Source organism: Coregonus lavaretus (assembly GCF_964263955.1).
Source record: "Coregonus lavaretus genome assembly, chromosome: 10".
Lineage (NCBI taxonomy): Eukaryota > Metazoa > Chordata > Actinopteri > Salmoniformes > Salmonidae > Coregonus > Coregonus lavaretus.
The window spans coordinates 11716636-11735898 of record NC_139997.1 but is presented as its reverse complement, the minus strand read 5'-3'; the positions used below and the strand labels follow the sequence as shown (position 1 = coordinate 11735898).

General features: G+C 41.7%; 1 protein-coding gene across 1 annotated transcript; it reads left to right on the top strand.

The window, feature by feature from the left end:
* Window positions 1-1012: 1012 nt before the first annotated feature.
* LOC311136168 (fructose-1,6-bisphosphatase 1-like) lies at window positions 1013-18773 on the top strand. Its single transcript, XM_084170260.1, has 7 exons — window positions 1013-1268; window positions 3547-3709; window positions 3790-3882; window positions 13792-13932; window positions 14500-14637; window positions 14902-15021; window positions 16285-18773. Exons 1-7 carry the CDS (start codon window positions 1099-1101, stop codon window positions 16471-16473), a joined length of 1014 nt encoding a protein of 337 aa, XP_084026386.1. The 5' UTR covers window positions 1013-1098; the 3' UTR covers window positions 16474-18773.
* Window positions 18774-19263: the final 490 nt, after the last annotated feature.

The following is a 19263-nucleotide window of genomic DNA, read 5'->3' as shown; positions in this document are numbered from 1 at the left end:
TATTCTCAGCAGCATGCACAGAATGCATGCTTACTTTACAGGGCTGATAGCCAGCAGCTCATAAAAGAGTTGTATGGAAATTGATTGATTTAGATTTTCAATAATGAATGATTTATGATCATCTAGGCTATTATACCAATGTGCTGACCTGTACGTAATTTCATCATGACAGATTTTGCAACTGGTTTCTGTGGAGTATCTCTGGTATGTTTCATCCCTTGTCAGACTGGTTTCCCAACACTAAAGGACATATAAGAGCCAACCAGCCACCAGACACTGAATATCTGAAACCAGCTGCAGAATGGTTTCACTCATAACACTCATTCAAGTATTGGAGTCATAGCCTCCCATTGCATTGTAGGATAGGCCAGGCCTACAGTACATATTCCCACATAAATGTAATTCATGGCTTGCACTCCCACGTAAATGTAATTCACGGCTTGCACTAAAACTAGATATCTCATTCAAAATGGCTCTAACTGCACACTATCTGCATTCTCCATTTTATCTATTTATTGGTCATGTAGGCATATCCAATGGATGGCCTATATATCATGCTGACAAAATACGTTTTGGGGAGAGTGCTCTTCAAAACAAGATTAGGGCCTCCTGTCTCCTTCCATTTCAGCCAGCACCACCCCCCTACTATCCCTTTACTACTTAATTTTTTAACTTGTCTGAAAGCCAAAGGACATGTGGATAGGTGAAAGCAACCATATTGAATGGCCATTGGCCAGGTGCAGCCATCAACATATTGCTTCCCAGTCCTTTCAGATGTGAAATCCCCAAATGGGTTAGAGAGAGAAGGGGGGGTAAAATGGACAGTTTGGAACCGGGTCAACATTTTTGCTAACCTGTTTATTATCAGTGAACTTTGCCCTCACTAACCTCTCAGCCAGTGTTCAACCACGCCCCTCCCGGTGAAAGGCCAACTGTGATTGGTTCAAACACCTGCACAACCCCGCCTCTCTCGGCTCTTCAGTTCTATTTAAACTTTAGGGTGAGTCTTTGAGGAACTCACCTGTCCCGGTCCCTTCTCAAGCAGCAGGACCACATCACGCGGCAAACCTGCTCAAAGAACCAGTAGAGTACGTCACCATGTCCGACCGGGGCGCATTCGATACTAATGTCGTTACCCTCACGAGATTCGTGCAGGAGGAGGGAAGGAAGGCGAAGGGAACGGGAGAACTGACAACCCTCCTCAACTCTATCTGCACGGCCGTCAAAGCTATCTCCACTGCTGTCAGGAAAGCTGGGATTGCCAACCTGTAAGTTTTTGTGCATCCGAAAGTAGCTAGGTGTTTATCCAATTGTTCCCGTGTGGCTCAGTTGGTAGAGCATGGCGCCTGCAAGGCAAGGGTTGTGGGTTTGATTCACACAGGGGACCAGGACAGGGAAAAGTTCGGAAATGTGTGCACTCACTACTGTAAATCGCTCTGGATAAGAGCGTAAAATGGCGTCAGATTTTCATGCAAATATTCAAAAATCCGCATTAAGAACAATGTTTATTTTCCCACCAGAGATGTGTTTCCATCAAATTGACATGTTGCGGATAAAAGTCGGTGCGTGATGACGTCATGCACATAAAAAATACATTTTGCTGTTGAATTCTCATGTAGGCTACCCAATGAAAAATAAAAGTTAAATGGGTTTCCATTGCATTTTCAATTCTACTGATGGTTTTCTCACTAATATATATATATATATAGCTGAGTGTGCCCACTGGTATTGGCACGTGCGCTCTAGCCAACAGCGCGCATATGATGATATTATAATTATTAGTAGTAGTATGGACAAAAGAGCGAGATGATAATGTTTTTGTCGAGCATCGATTATCATGCCGACACAAAAAGATCCCACCTTGTCTGGTGTATTTTGTTCTGTCGACCTTTGGAAAGTTTACTGGAAAATGTACTGTTTCCATCAGACCTGTCATTGCATTTTTTAGCCGCCATGTAACGTACTTTACTTGCATAAAAATGTTGGATGGAAACATGATTACTAACCACGTTTCCATCCAACCATTTCATGCGGATGAATTTGCGTAAGTGACGCATGAAACAAGTTAAGACCAGGCAGATGGAAACATTAAATGCCGGTACAATTTTATAAATGCAGAGAGACTATTTGTTCGTTTGACATGGTGGGATGTTTTTGTGTAGGTTGCTACAATTAATTATGGAAGAAATGGCGGGGGATACTCCTTAATGTGCAAATATTTATATAATAACCATCATATCGAAATACATTTGGAGTCACGCGATGATATGTTGTGATCCTCCCACTACAACTCGAGAAAGCATGCCGTTTTATTACATTTTAAGATTAAATCAATTATGATTAACTTCACAGGGTGGTGAATGTGCAAGGTGATGAGCTTGATGCTCCTTTCCGTCAATGCTTGGCTGCTGTTTGAGAAATAAAAATAATATTGATCTTATCTATAATAATCTCATAATTTAGGTAGCCTACCTGCACTGAATCAGCGAGCTGTTGGTTAAAGCGCATGTGCCAAGACCAGAGTGGGCACATTTTCTATATAATGCAACAGTTTTTGTGACAACCATCAGAGTTTAAAATGTGATGGAAACCCATTTAACTTGTATTTTTCATTTGGTACATGGGAATTTAAAGGCAAAGTTATTTTATGTGCATTGTCATTTTAAACACAGTCAGTTTGAAAATGTGCATGTTTTATGCAGATTTTTGAATTCACATAAAAATCTGTCGCAAATTGGATGGAAAACTAGCTAGTGGTATAGTCAGTCAGTGAACGTTTTTGTCGCATCATGTGTCACATTTATCAACTGAGCGCAGTAAGACGATACTGATTGTCTGATCAACAAAGTGATGTTGTGGATTCTTATCCCCACTGTACTATATGGTTACCACAAAGCACTGGCAAGAGGTGAATGATTAAATAAATAGCATGGACCGTCCAACCACATGCCGGGTAGGGAGACTAATTCAAATATTTACCTAGTCGGATATTATGCCTGAGTCTGACAGTCCATCTAATCAGGTAATACTGTTGTCAACTTCGACTCGGGTCAATGTCCACCAGTTTATCTATCTTTGGACACGAGATGTTGTTATTTTCATAAATGCAAGCCAGGGCTATTGCAATGCAGTAGGCTACTCACAAATCTTGCATTTATTTCCTCTTGAGACATGTCCATTGTCCTCATTAGGAGGAAGTATAGGCCTATTACCTGTTTATCAGGAATTTGTTGATAGTCCTCCATTGTCTGGAATTTCCTTGATGACTGACAATCAGTGAAGGCCTAAAGATGGGATCACTTTCTGTGCCCTGTGAGTTCTACCAGAGACTTCATGCCCACTGACACAGAGCAGTGGCCTCTTCAATGCCACCCTCCATCATAGAAAAACTTTACCCTTGTCCGTCTCTCCCTCCTTCCAATTGTTACAGAAATAGGCCTACTGTAGTGATATTACTACTCACATGTCTGCCCCCTGCCCATCTCTCTCTCCCTCCTTCTCTTCCTTCTCTCTCTTTCTCTCTCCTCCTCTCTCCCTCCCCTCCAGCTATGGCATTGCTGGGAGCACCAATGTGACCGGTGACCAGGTGAAGAAACTGGATGTTCTGTCCAATGACCTGGTCATCAACATGATCAAGTCCTCTTTCACCTCCTGTGTCCTGGTGTCAGAGGAGAACGAGAGGGCCGTCATTGTGGAGCCAGAGAAACAGGTATGTGTGTGTGTGGCTCAGATTGAAGTTGAGGTATGTCTTGTGACATCAATGTGACAATGTCCTTTTATTTTTTACAGGGAAAATATATTGTGTGCTTCGACCCACTGGATGGCTCGTCAAACATTGACTGTCTTGTATCAATTGGAACCATTTTTGCCATCTACAGAAAGGTTGGTAATTATTTTGTTGCTGGTGTTTTATTATTCCTCTACGGAAGTTGTTCAAACAAAATACTAAGTCCGTTTGAACAAGTTATTATCTTGTTTGAATGACTTAATTGGTATTTTGTCTAATTAAGCATAATTTGTTATGCAGCTTGTCAGACCGTGTAATGGTTGCTGCAGCCATCCATTTGTATTTATTATGGATCCCCATTAGCTTCTGCCATGGCAGCAGCTACTCTTCCTGGGGTCCAGCAAAATTAAGGCAGTTATACAATTTTAAAAACATAATACATTCACAACAGATTTCACAACACATCACTGATTCCATGATTATTCATTGACGGTTCTTTGATAGCCTAAAGCAGGGCTGCTTCTGAATGCCAGAACATGTAAGTGGGCAAGTGTGGAGTGAGGAGCAGAGCGTAAATCGAGCAGATCCTGCTCCAATTTCGCTGAGGTACTGCTCAACCACAAGGTCTGGGTATGTTCTGCCTAGCATTTTTCATTTCCTTTATCACTATTCTTTTAATTACAGTGACCCTATCCACAGTAGCCTATATCAAGTTTATATTCTACTTTCTAACATTCGGATATGTCGTTTCTATTTTGAAGGACTTCAAATGTATAAACAGATGTTTTAAGTAGGCAATACATAGGCGACTGTCAAATGTATTTGAGTTTTTCTTGGAATAGAATCACCATAATATCAATCAATTTAATTAAGCTAAAATATCAGAAATAGATTTACATTGGAGTCATTTAGCAGACGCTCTTATCCAGAGCGACTTGCAATCGTCTTAAGATGGCTTCAACCACATGTCATAGTATACATTTTTCTCTCTCAATAAAGTAACTATCAGCAAAGTCAGAGCTAGTAAGAGGGAAAAGAGTCAAGTACGAGTGTTAGTTCACAAAAGGCTTTTTTTCGGGGGGGGTTGTCGTTTTTGACAGAGGGGTAGAGTGTTGGTTTCTTGAGGAGGGGAGCAACTGGGCCATTTTGAAGTCAGAGGGGATGCAGCCAGTGGTCAGGGATGAGTTGATGAGGGATATGAGGAATAGAAGGTCTCCAGAGATGGTCTGAAGGAGGGGATGGGGTCAAGCGTGCAGGTTGTCGGGCAGCCGAACCTCACTAGTCAAAGGACTTCATCTGGAGAGAGAAGGGAGAAAGAGGTCAAGGCGTAGGGTAGATCTGTGTGAGTGAGACCGGTACATTCAATAGGCTAAGTGAATGAGGAGCGGCTGTCATCAACCTTCTTTTCAAAGTGGGTGGAGGCTTAAGGAGGGAGGAGAAGGTGGAAAATAGTTTCTTAGGGTTAGAGGCAGAAGCTTGACATCTAGAGTGATAGAAAGTGGCTTTAGCAGCGGATACAGAGGAAGAGAAGGTAGAGAGGAGGGAATGAAAGGATGATAGGTCTTCCGGAAGTTTAGTTTTCCTCAGCTGACCGCAGCCCTGTTCTTTAAGCTCGCAATGAGTCACTCAGCCAAGGAGCAGGAGGGGAGAGCCGGCCGGGAGGAAAGGGGGCAGTGCGAGTCATAGGATGCGGAATGGGAGGTTGGTAGGGTCGAAGAGGCAGAATCAGAAGGGAGGGATTTAGCAGAAGGGAGAGATAATAGGATAGAAGAAGTGAGAATAGTGGGAGAGAGCGAAGATTGCGACGGCGCATGAGATTAGTAGGCGAACAGCCTCTAGTAAAGATGAGGTCAAGTGTATTGCCTGCCTTGTGAGTGGAAAGGGTGAGGTCAAAAGAGGCAAGGAGGGGAAAGAAATGGAAATAAATTAATCGAAGGCAGATGTCAGGAGGTTGAAGTTGCCCAGTACGAAGAGCGGTGTGCATCGTCAGGAAATGAGCTTATTAAGGTGTGAAGTCCCCTGTAGCTCAGTTGGTAGAGCATGGCGCTTGCAACGCCAGGGTTGTGGGTTCGTTTCCCACGGGGGGCCAGTATGAAAATGTATGCACTCACTAACTGTAAGTCGCTCTGGATAAGAGCGTCTGCTAAATGACTAAACATTTTTTTAAATGAAGCTCATTGACAAACTCTCGAAGGGCACCTTGTGGGCGATAGATGACAACAATGTTAAGCTTGAGTGGACAAGTGACCGTGACAGCATGGAATTCAAATGAGGAGATGGACAGGTAAGGGAGTAAAGAGAAAATCTCCACTTAGGAGAAGTGAGCAGCACTGTGCCACCATGGCAACGACCAGATGCTCTCAGACTATGAGAGAAAACATAGGCAGGTGAAAAGAGAGCAGCTGGAGTAGCAGTGTCCTCTGGGGTGATCCAGGTGTCCGTCAGGGCAGCATAGGCTGAGATGAACTCTGCGTTCTTGACCGCAGATCGGCAGTTCCAAATGCTGCTGGAGACCAGGAATTCCACATGGGTTGTGCATGCCTGGTACACTAAATTAGAAGGGTTGCAGCCAAGGGGTGGGGAGTGAACATGGATAGAAAACATGCACATAGTTGCCAAAGCTACAAAAGAGCAAAATGAGATCAGAAAATAACTACGTAAGATACTCAAGTGGAGCCTTCCTTTCCTTCCTCGAATAACTCGGCATATGTCACCAATTGCCATTCCAAAAGGAATCGTATTTTTTTGTTGTTGTAGGGAATTTTTTTGGACATATCTTTTACCTAATGGTGGCGCTCTAAACATGCTCAAATTCCTGTATGAACACAGCCATTTTAAAAGCGTAGTGCTTGAACACAGCCTTTATTTTCTGTCTTACAGGAATGATATAGGTACATATGAGGAGAAAGCTGAAGTCGTAACCTTTTCACTGATGTAATCAGATCTTGTCTGATTTCGAGTTTGCCCACTAGAAGATCACATGACGTGACTTTGCCACTTGAAAGCAGATGTGTCTGTCTGGTTTGATCGGTTTTGAGTAGTACCTCACTTTGCGGAAATAACACACACATTAAAATTGTTCCCATTGGAAACGAGAGAGAGATGCATTCAAGGTAATGTCATATTAAATGTGTATGGAAAATAAATGGATTACATTACGACGACCACCAGGGTGTACCCTTTCCATGCATACAACATTTTTGTACTTTTGGTGACTTGATAGTCAGTCTGATTTGCGCCTAATATGTATTATTTTGTATATATTTTCTGTAAACAGTTCACTAAAGTTTATTGCACCGTACTGGCCGCCTACAAAACAATTTGCACAATAGACACTAAGAAATATCAAAACTGTTGAGAAATACAGTTGCATCGACACACGGGAGCAGTTCAATGTATTTTTCAATTTTAGGCTTTTCAAATATTCCTTTCTATTGTTTATATTATGGCTATATTCCCATTAATATCCCTTTTATGTAATTAAGCTTTTACGTGTCTTTTTATTATAATAATAAAAACATGTTTAGAGCGCATTTCCCACACTCAATGCACATGTGAAACTTGTTGTTGCCTGCTTCTGTGCGCAAATCATTTGGCTGCAGTTTGAGATGAGTTATTCCCTTTTATTTATGAAAATAAGCTGATACTGGCCTTTATTATTCAAGATGATTTATGATATTTTAGTTTAATTATATTGATTTATTTTATGGTGTTTCTATTCAAAGAATATTCATTTTACAGTAGCCTATGTATTGCTTACCTAAAACATCCATTAATACATTTGAAGTCCTTCAAAATAAACGACATATCCTAATGTTAGAAAGTACAATATAAACTATACAGAACAAAAATATAAACGCAACACAAATACTAGGCAGAGCATGCCCAGAGCTTGTGGCTGAGCAGTACCAGAGCGAAATTGGAGCGGGAGAGAAGGCCAACACCATTTTTTTTAAAGGCCTTTGCTACGGATATGGAGTTTTCATCCATGTCCGCCCCAGCCCACCCCTCCGGAAACCTATTTCTTAAAGCTAAGGATCCGGATCACGTCCTACGCATTTATTTTATGCATACATTTGTTTTTCTAACGTAGCCGCTGCTTACATTCCCGCTCCCTTCACGTTTCGCTCTTTACTCACCCTATTCTGAACTGTGATGTAGCCTATGTCTCTGCCTCATATTTCTGAAAAGCTGAAATAAAAACCCAGCAGCGATTTGAACGAACATTCCAAAAGTATTCACACCCCTTGTCTTTTTCTACATTTTGGTGTGTTACAACCTAAATTTAAAATATTAAATTGAGATTTTGTGTCACAGGCCTACACACAGTACCCCATAATGTAAAAGTGGAATTATGTTTGTAGACATTTTTACAAATTAATTAAAATTGAAAGCTGAAATGTCTTGCGTCAAAAAGTATTCAATTCCTTTGTTATGGCAAGTCTAAATAAGTTCAGGAGTAAACATTTTCTTAGCACGGAACATAAGTTGCATGGACTCACTCTGTGTGCAATAATAGTGTTAACTTTATTTTTGAATGACTACCTCATCACTGTACCCCACACATACAATTATCTGTAAGGTCCCTCAGTCGAGCAGTGAATTTCAAACACAGATTCAACCACAGACCAGGGAGGTTTTCCAATGCCTCACAAAGAAGGGCACCTATTGCTAGATAGATAAATAAAAAGTTATGAATTACTTTGGATGGTGTATCAATACACCCAGTCAGTACAAAGATACAGGCGTCCTTCCTAACTCAGTTGCCGGAGAGGAAGGAAACCGCTCAAGGAAACCGCTCGGGGATTTCACCATGAGGCCAATGGTGACTTTAAAACAGTTACAGAGTTGAATGGCTGTGATAGGAGAACTGAGGATGAATCAACAACATTGGAGTTACTCCACAACACTAACCTAAATGACAGTGAAAAGAAGGAAGCCTGTACAGCATAAAAATATTCCAAAACATGCATCCTGTTTGCAATAAGGCACTAAATTAAAACTGCTAAACATTTGGCTAAGAAATAAATTATGTCCTGAATACAAAGCATTAAGTTTGGGGCAAACGCAACACATCACTGAGTACCACTCTTCATATTTTCAAGCATGGTGGTGGCTGCATCATGTTATGGGTATGCTTGTCATCGGCAAGGACTAGAGTTTATTTTAGGATAAAAAGAAACGGAATAGAGTTAAGCACAGGCAAAATCCTAGAGGAAAACCTGGTTCAGTCTGCTTTCTAACAGACACTGGGAGAAAAATTAACCTTTCAGCAATAACCTAAAACACAAGGCCCCAAGACGACATTGAATGTTCCTGAGTGGCCTAGTTAGAGTTGACTTAAATTGGCTTGAAAATCTATGGCAAAACTGGAAAATGGCTGTCTAGCAATGATCAACAACCAACTTGACCGAGCATGAAGAATAAAAAAAGAATAATATGCAAATATTGTACAATCCAGGTGTGCAAAGCTCTTAGACTTACCCAGAAAGACTCTCAGCTGTAATCGCTGCCAAAGATGATTCTAACATGTATTGACTCAGGGGTGTGTATCCTTATGTAAATGAGATTTCTGTATTTAATTTTCAATTTAGTACATTTTGTGTCAATTTAATCAATTTTGAATTCTGGCTATAACACAACAATATGTGGAATAAGTCAAGGGGTATGAATACTTTCTGAAGGCACTGTATATTATGAAGGCTACAACCTTCTCTGTCTGTTGTAACGGATATTGCAGTTGCACAAGCAGGACGCAGTCCCTACACTTTGGGCACATTTTGTGTGATGTAGGCTAATCATTATAGTTGCTGCCGAATCTTAGTTCTTGATAAAAGAACACTACTTGACTGCATGTCTGTCTCCTGTGCAGCTTAGCCAATGTTTGTAATGAAGATGAAAAAAGAACATTCAATCACTAATTAGACTGCGTGTCTGTGTCTTGCTGCATTCCACCTCTGGGCAGCCGAACGTTCATGTATCCAGACCGGTAAAAGGAGTCTGACAATGGGCGAGTTCATTTTGCATCGCCTGATGCTATAGTTATGCCATATACAGTGGGGAGAACAAGTATTTGATACACTGCCGATTTTGCAGGTTTTCCTACTTACAAAGCATGTAGAGGTCTGTAATTTTTATCATAGGTACACTTCAACTGTGAGAGACGGAATCTAAAACAAAAATCCAGAAAATCACATTGTACAGAAACCTTTGTTTGCAATTACAGAGATCATACGTTTCCTGTAGGTCTTGACCAGGTTTGCACACACTGCAGCAGGGATTTTGGCCCACTCCTCCATACAGACCTTCTCCAGATCCTTCAGGTTTCGGGGCTGTCGCTGGGCAATACGGACTTTCAGCTCCCTCCAAAGGTTTTCTATTGGGTTCAGGTCTGGAGACTGGCTAGGCCACTCCAGGACCTTGAGATGCTTCTTACGGAGCCACTCCTTAGTTGCTCTGGCTGTGTGTTTCGGGTCGTTGTCATGCTGGAAGACCCAGCCACGACCCATCTTCAATGCTCTTACTGAGGGAAGGAGGTTGTTGGCCAAGATCTCGCGATACATGGCCCCATCCATCCTCCCCTCAATACGGTGCAGTCGTCCTGTCCCCTTTGCAGAAAAGCATCCCCAAAGAATGATGTTTCCACCTCCATGCTTCATGGTTGGGATGGTGTTCTTGGGGTTGTACTCATCCTTCTTCTTCCTCCAAACACTCCGAGTGGAGTTTAGACCAAAAAGCTATATTTTTGTCTCATCAGACCACATGACCTTCTCCCATTCCTCCTCTGGATCATCCAGATGGTCATTGGCAAACTTCAGACGGGCCTGGACATGCGCTGGCTTGAGCAGGGGGACCTTGCGTGCGCTGCAGGATTTTAATCCATGACGGCTTAGTGTGTTACTAATGGTTTTCTTTGAGACTGTGGTCCCAGCTCTCTTCAGATCCCTCACCTTCCTCATGATCATTGATGCCCCACGAGGTGAGATCTTGCATGGAACCCCAGACCGAGGGTGATTGACCGTCATCTTGAACTTCTTCCATTTTCTAATAATTGCGCCAACAGTTGTTGCCTTCTCACCAAGCTGCTTGCTTATTGTTCTGTAGCCCATCCCAGCCTTGTGCAGGTCTACAATTTTATCCCTGATGTCCTTACACAGCTCTCTGGTCTTGGCCATTGTGGAGAGGTTGGAATCTGTTTGATTGAGTGTGTGGACAGGTGTCTTTTATACAGGTAACGAGTTCAAACAGGTGCAGTTAATACAGGTAATGAGTGGAGAACAGGAGGGCTTCTTAAAGAAAAACTAACAGGTCTGTGAGAGCCGGAATTCTTACTGGTTGGTAGGTGATCAAATACTTATGCAATAAAATGCAAATTAATTACTTAAAAATCATACAATGTGATTTTCTGGATTTTCACAGTTGAAGTGTACCTATGATAAAAATTACAGACCTCTACATGCTTTGTAAGTAGGAAAACCTGCAAAATCGGCAGTGTATCAAATACTTGTTCTCTCCACTGTATACTCCCCTTTATTACTTTTCAACCCCGCCATCCTTTCCCTACTTGGGGTAAATTAGTGAACAACAATGCTTAGGCCTCTACTTCCAGCTTATACGTACTATCTACATTTTATGGACACAGTCAATTTTACAATAATTCAATTTTATTTGTTTTTGCTCCTGAACTTCTTCTACTCTCAACCTCTCCGATCATTTTCATGATGTCCATCCGGTTTGCTTCTATATGCCATATCTTTCTAACTGTGCTCTTTCCCAAAAGCTCCCAACATACAACCTATATACTTATTATACATTTACATTTACATTTTAGTCATTTAGCAGACGCTCTTATCCAGAGCGACTTACAGTTAGTGAATACATATTTTTTAATACTGGCCCCCCGTGGGAATCGAACCCACAACCCTGGCGTTGCAAACGCCATGCTCTATCAACTGAGCTACATCCCTGCCGGCCATTCCCTCCCCTACCCTGGACGACACTGGGCCAATTGTGCGCCGCCCATGAGTCTCCCGGTCGCGGCCGGCGGCGACAGAGCCTGGATTCGAACCAGGATCTCTAGTGGCACAGTTAGCACTGCGATGCAGTGCCTTAGACCACTGCGCCACTCACAGTATGCTTACATTATTAGTTATCTTGTTATTATTTATTGTTATTTGTTATTAGTCCCATCCTTCAACTCCATTCAACACCTCCCATCTATCTGTTAACACCATCCATATAGGATTTCTATTTGCCATATATATTTCAACTGTGATGTTTTACAAAAGTTCTGAACCTTTCTATTCTCATTGCTTCTACAGATTGTGAATTAAAAATAAACATTTTTGCTAAAAGTATTATTATATTATTGATCGATTGACTATGACTTTTCAGATCACCCAGTAATGCTATCTGCAAGGTTAGCCTTGACTTTTTTCAGATTTTGTTACGTTACAGCCTTATTCTAAAATTGATTAGATTGATGAGGAGGAAAAAAACAATCTACACACAATACCCCATAATGACAAAGCAAAACCAGGTTTTTTGAAATGTTTGCTAATTTATAAAATAAACATAAATTAACATAAGTATTCAGACCCTTTACTCAGTACTTTGTTGAAGGACCTTTGGCAGCGATTACAGCATTGAGTCTTCTTGGGTATGAAGCTACAAGCTTGGCACATCTGTATTTGGGGAGTTTCTCCCATTCTTCTCTGCAGATCCTCTCAAGCTCTGTCAGGTTGGATAGGGAGCGTTGCTGCACAGCTATTTTCTGGTCTCTCCAGAGATGTTGGATCGGTTTCAAGTCCGGGCTCTGGCTTTGGCCACTCAAGGACATTCAGAGACTTGTCCCGAAGCCACTCCTGCGTTGTCTTGGCTGTGTGCTTAGGGTTGTTGTCCTGTTGGAAGGTGAACCTTCGCCCCAGTCCGAGGTCCTGTGCGCTCTGGAGCAGGTTTTCATCAAGCCGCTGAAAAACATCCCCACAGCATGATGCTGCCACCACCATGCTTCACCGTAGGAATGGTGCCAGGTTTCCTCCAGACGTGACGCTTGGCATTCAGGCCAAAGAGTTCAATCTTGGTTTCATCAGACCAGAGAATCTTATTTCTCATGGTCTGAGAGTCTTTAGGTGCCTTTTGGCAAACTCAGAGCGGGCTGTCGTGCCACTCTACCATAAAGGCCTGCTTGGTGGAGTGCTGCAGAGATGGTTGTCCTTCTGGAAGGTTCTCCCATCTCCACAGAGGAACTCTGGAGCTCTGTCAGAGGGACCATCGGGTTCTTGGTGACCTCCCAAGGCCCTTGTCCCCCGATTGCTCAGTTTGGCCGGGCGTCCAGCTCTAGGAGGAGTCTTGGTGGTTCCAAACTTCTTCCATTTAAGAATGATGGAGGCCACTGTGTTCTTGGGGACCTTCAATGCTGCAGAAATATTTTGCTACCCTTACCCAGATCTGTGCCTCTACACAATCCTGTCTCGGAGCTCTACGGACAATTCCTTCGACCTCATGGCTTGGTTTTTGCTCTGACATGCACTGGCAACTGTGGGACCTTTATATAGGCAGGTGTGTGCCTTTCCAAATCATGTCCAATCAATTGAATTTACCACAGGTTTACTCCAATCAAGTTGTAGAAGCATCTCAAGGATGATCAATGGAAACAGGTTGCACCTGAGCTCAATTTCGAGTCTCATAGCAAAGGGTCTGAATACTTATGTAAATAAGGTATTTTTGTTTTTTAATTTTAATACATTTGCAAAAACTTCTAAACCTGTTTTTGCTTTGTCATTATGTTTTTTTTATTATTTTTTAAATCCATTTTAGAATAAGGCTGTAATGTAACAAAATGTGGAAAAAGTCAAGGGGTCTGAATACTTTCCGAAGGCATTCTATATTCTCTCTCGGATGTTCCGTAACTGTTCCACACTTGTTTCATTCTTAGACACTTTGTTTCAGTCTGTCACACCAGTGTGCCAGTTTCTACTGTAGTTATGCTGAAATATGAACTTTACTGTTTCACTGTTCTTCTGTTATTTTTGGTAAAAACTATCCACATGTTTGTCTCCCAGACAACAGATGATGAGCCCAATGAGAAGGACGCGCTGCAGTCTGGACGTCACATCGTTGCTGCCGGTTATGCCCTCTACGGCAGCGCCACCATGATGGTGCTCTCCACAGGTCAAGGGGTCAACTGCTTCATGCTCGACCCTGTAAGTTCCATATCAAACTTAGGGGTCAACTGCTTCATGCTCAACCCTGTAAGTTCCAAATCAAACTTAGGGGTCAACTGCTTCATGCTCAACCCTGTAAGTTCCAAATCAAACTTAGGGGTCAACTGCTTCATGCTCAACCCTGTAAGTTCCAAATCAAATCAAACTTAGGGGTCAACTGCATCATGCTCAACCCTGTAAGTTCCAAATCAAACTTTAAAAGTGCATTTAAAAATGGCAACGCACTACAGTAAAACTATAAATGGAATAGATAAACAAACAAGAAACGGCAATAAAATAGGTGAATAAAAGAACATAAACACAAACGTCTAAATCCACTAAAGCCAAAGCAGAGACACAGGAGAGGTGCACTTCATTGACTTATAGTTAATCCATGAGGTGCTCTTCCATCATGGGATGAATTACTATAGAACAAAAATAAGTCGATGCTGGATAGTAAACAAAGCCTTTATGCAAACAAACTTCCAGAAGTAATCAAGGCACTCTCATGTAGTGGAAAAAAAGTCAATGAAGTTGCTGAGTCAGGTCCCTGTTCTGTTTGTTTAGTCGATTGGGGAGTTTATCCTGACAGATAAGGACGTGAAGATCAAGAAGAGGGGGAAGATCTACAGTCTGAACGAAGGCTATGCTCAGCACTTCTACCCAGACATCACAGAATACCTGAAGAAGAAGAAATATCCAGAGGTAATTTACTAACTAAACACCTGAAAGGGCTTACACTGTAATTCTGAACCACTTACTCTTTGGGTACTATGAAGTGACTAATGCAGTTAATGAAATATGCCTGATGTGGTTGTCTTACTTACTTTTAAATGCACCTATTGTAAGTCGCATTGGATAAGACCGTCAGCTAAATGACTAAAATGTGAAATTACATGTCTGTGACTGAAACTGTGACTACTTCAGTTATTGAATTATTACTAACTGTATATTGCTTTTTGTTTCCAGGATGGGAGTGTCCCCTATGGTGGGCGTTATGTTGGCTCCATGGTGGCTGATGTGCACAGGACTTTGGTGTACGGAGGAATCTTCTTATACCCTGCCAATGTCAAGAGCCCCAAGGGCAAGGTGAGTGAGGCAGAACTCTTCAGTTCATATACATTTTATATCTACTTAGAATTTGTTATATATTACCGTTCAAAAGTTTGGGGTCACTTAGAAATGTCCTTGTTTTTGAAAGAAAAGCAATTTTTTTGTCAATTTTAAAATAACATCAAATTGATCAGAAATACAGTGTAGACATTGTTAAATGTTGTAAATGGCTATTGTAGCTGGAAACGGCTGATTTTTAATGGAATATCTACATAGGCGTACAGAGGCCCATTATCAGCAACCATCAATCCTGTGTTCCATGTTGTTTGCTAATCCAAGTTTATCATTTTGAAAGGCTAATTGATCATTTTGAAAACCCTTTTGCAATTATGTTAGCACTGCTGAAAACTGTTGTGCTGATTTAAAGAAGCAATAAAACTGGCCTTCTTCGGACTAGTTGAGTATCTGGAGCATCAGCAATTGTGGGTTTGATTACAGGACAAAATGGCCAGAAACAAATAACTTTCTTCTGAAGCTCGTCAGTCTATTCTTGTTCTGAGAAATGAAGGCTATTCCATTCGAGAAATTGCCATGAAACTGAAGATCTCGTACAACGCTGTGTACTACTCCCTTCACAGAACAGCGCAAACTGGCTCTAACCAGAATAGAAAGAGGAGTGGGAGGCCCCGGTGCACAACTGAGCAAGAGGACAAATACATGAGTGTCTAATTTGAGAAACAGATGCCTCACAGGTCCTCAACTGGCAGCTTCATTAAATAGTACCCGCAAAACACCAGTCTCAACGTCAACAGTGAAGAGGCAACTCCGGGATGCTGACCTTCTAGGCAGAGTTGCAAAGAAAAAGCCATATCTGACTAAAAATAAAATATTAAGATGGGCAGTCTGAGATTCTAATGATCAATTAGCCTTTTAAAATGATAAACTTGGATAAGAAAACACAACGTGCCATTGGAACACAGGACTGATGGTTGCTGATAATGGGCCTCTGTACATCTATGTAGATATTCCATTAAAAATCAGCCGTTTCCAGCTACAATAGCTATTTACAACATTATCAATGTCTACATTGTATTTCTGATCAATTTGATGTTATTTTAATGGACCAAAAAATGTGTAAGTGATCCCAAACTGTTGAACATGTATGTATGTTAGAAGTAACCAGAAGTAGAGTGCTGGCTGTGCCCAAACAATCAATGACAAAAGGTAGGATGAACTAGACCATTTCTCCATATATTGAAGTGACTAACCATCGTCTCTCTTCCACCCCATCCTGTGTAGCTGAGGCTACTGTACGAGTGCAACCCCATGTCTTTCATCATCGAGCAGGCTGGAGGCATGGCCACCACGGGGGAGGTTAATGTCCTGGACATCCAGCCAGAGAACATCCACCAGAGAGTCCCTGTGGTCCTGGGCTCCCCTGAAGACGTCCAGGAGTACATCGCCATCTACAAGAGGACACGCATGTGAGACTGTGCTGGAGCCTTCTATGGATCCACCATGACCTGCTTGTCCACGAAGGTCAACCTTTGACCTGACCCTGAGCTAGTAATCTTTGTATCATATGAATGGAGCTGTGGATGTACAGTGTATGTAATGTATGTTATGTATGTATGTCACACACTACCGTTCAAAAGTTTGGGGTCACTTAGAAATGTCCTTGTTTTCCATGAAAACATACATGAAATGACTTTGAATAGGAAATATAGCAAAATGAATAGGAAATGTAGTCATTGACAAGGTTAGAAATAATGATTGTGTCCTTCAAACTTTGCTTTCGTCAAAGAATCCTCCATTTGCAGCAATTACAGCCTTGCAGACCTTTGGCATTCTAGTTGTCAATTTGTTGAGGTAATCTGAAGAGATTTCACCCCATGCTTCCTGAACCAACTCCCACAAGTTGGATTGGCTTGATGGGCACTTCTTACATACCATACAGTCAAGCTGCTCCCACAACAGCTCAATAGGGTTGAGATCCGGTGACTGTGCTGGCCACTCCATTATAGACAGAATACCAGCTGACTGCTTCTTCCCTAAATAGTTATTGCATAGTTTGGAGCTGTGCTTTGGGTCATTGTCCTGTTGTAGGAGGAACTTGGCTCCAATCAAGCGCCGTCCACAGGGTATGGCATGGCGTTGCAAAATGGAGTGATAGCCTTCCTACTTCAAGATCCCTTTTACCCTGTACAAATCTCCCACTTTACCACCACCAAAGCACCCCCAGACCATCACATTGCCTCCACCATGCTTGAGAGATGGCATCAAGCACTCCTCCAGCATCTTTACATTTTGTCTGCGTCTCACAAATGTTCTTCTTTGTGATCCGAACATCTCAAACTTCGATTCGTCTGTCCATAACACTTTTTTCCAATCTTCCTCTGTCCAGTGTCTGTGTTCTTTTGCACATCTTAATCATTTCTTTTTATTGGCCAGTCTGAGATATGGCTTTTTCTTTGCAACTCTGCCTAGAAGGTCAGCATCCCGGAGTCACCTCTTCACTGTTGACGTTGAGACTGATGTTTTGCAGGTACTATTTAATGAAGCTGTCAGTTGAGGAACTGTGAGGCGTCTGTTTCTCAAACTAGACACTCTAATGTATTTGTCCTCTTGCTCAGTTGTGCACCGGGGCCTCCCACTCCTCTTTTCTATTCTGGTTAGAGCCAGTTTGCGCTGTTCTGTGACGGGAGTAGTACACAGCGTTGTACGAGATCTTCAGTTTCTTGGCAATTTCTCGCAAGGAATAGACTTCATTTCTCAGAACAAGAATAGACTGACGAGTTTCAGAAGAAAGTTATTTGTTTCTGGCCATTTTGAGCCTGTAATCGAACCCACAATTGCTGATGCTCCAGATAATCAACTAGTCTCAAGAAGGCCAGTTTTTATATTGCTTCTTTACTCAGTACAACAGTCTTCAGCTGTGCTAACATAATTGCAAAAGGGTTTTCTAATGATCAATTAGCCTTTTTTAAATGATAAACTTGGATTCGCAAACACAACGTGCCATTGGAACACAGGACTGATGGTTGCTGATAATGGGCCTCTGTACGCCTATGTACATATTCCATAAAAAATCAGCCGTTTCAAGCTACAATAGCCATTTACAACATTTAACAATGTCTACACTGTATTTCTGATCAATTTGATGTAATTTTCTGTCCATTAAAATAACTTTTCTTTTGAAAACAAGGACATTTCTAAGTGACCCCAAACTTTTGAACGGTAGTGTTTGTGTGTGTATGTATGTATGTCTCATGCCCAGTTTAGAAGTTGAGGTGATTTGTTGATCAGATAAATGGTGGAGTGCTTTTCTCCGGCTGATCCTTGTGAACAAGCAGAGTAGTAATTTACCTCCCATCTGACCAACCAGATCTGGGACAAAATATACTTCAGGGGGAGAGAGTAGGGGGGGGGGGGGGGGGTCTTTCAATGACCTGGGCCTACATCTTAATAGTTGAAAGTTGCTTTCCCTATTCGTTTCTCCTTCTATAACTGTGCTGATCTAGCAAGACAGGATAGGGGAAAGAGGAGAGGAGTCCAATTTAGATGATTGGGATGCAACCCCCACCCCAGCATCTTATTTACGTCATTTAGCAGACGCTCTTATCCAGAGCGACTTACAAATTGGTTTGGATCCCTAAACTGAGAGACCCCTCATGGACAAATATTAGGCCTACCTCAGCCTCATTATGTAGTGTATATTGTGGGATTGTTGTGTCATTTGCACTGGTGGACCTAAAATATGTTTTGAATAAAACCCAGTGTTAAAATCCCTCCACTTGTTGTCCATGTTGTGTTGCTGACCCACTAGCAGGGGGACGTATTACTCCTTCATAGGCATACAGCATATTAGTGTGTCAAACCATGAGAAACTGGTATCTAATATTATCAACACCAGGTGGTGTAGTGGTAATTCTTTGCTCTCAGTTCTCAATCCCAAAATAATCTCAGACTATACTCATTTGTGGTGGGTGCAAAAGAAAACTGTAGGTTATAAAAAAAACAAAAAATGTAGAGTAGGCCTACTCGGGTAATAACAATTATACCACAGCTATGTATGTTGTCTATCATGTTAATTTGTTTATAATTGGTTTATGTTGTACATTATAGCAATTTCTTCAGGGAAGTTAAACAAAGGCCAAAAATACATTTTTTTTTTAAAGAAGTGAAACTGACGACTAAAACTGGACGTGGCTTGCCATGACGAGGCTTGGCACATGATTCTAGATTACACAATATAACACACACATAACTCTACTATGC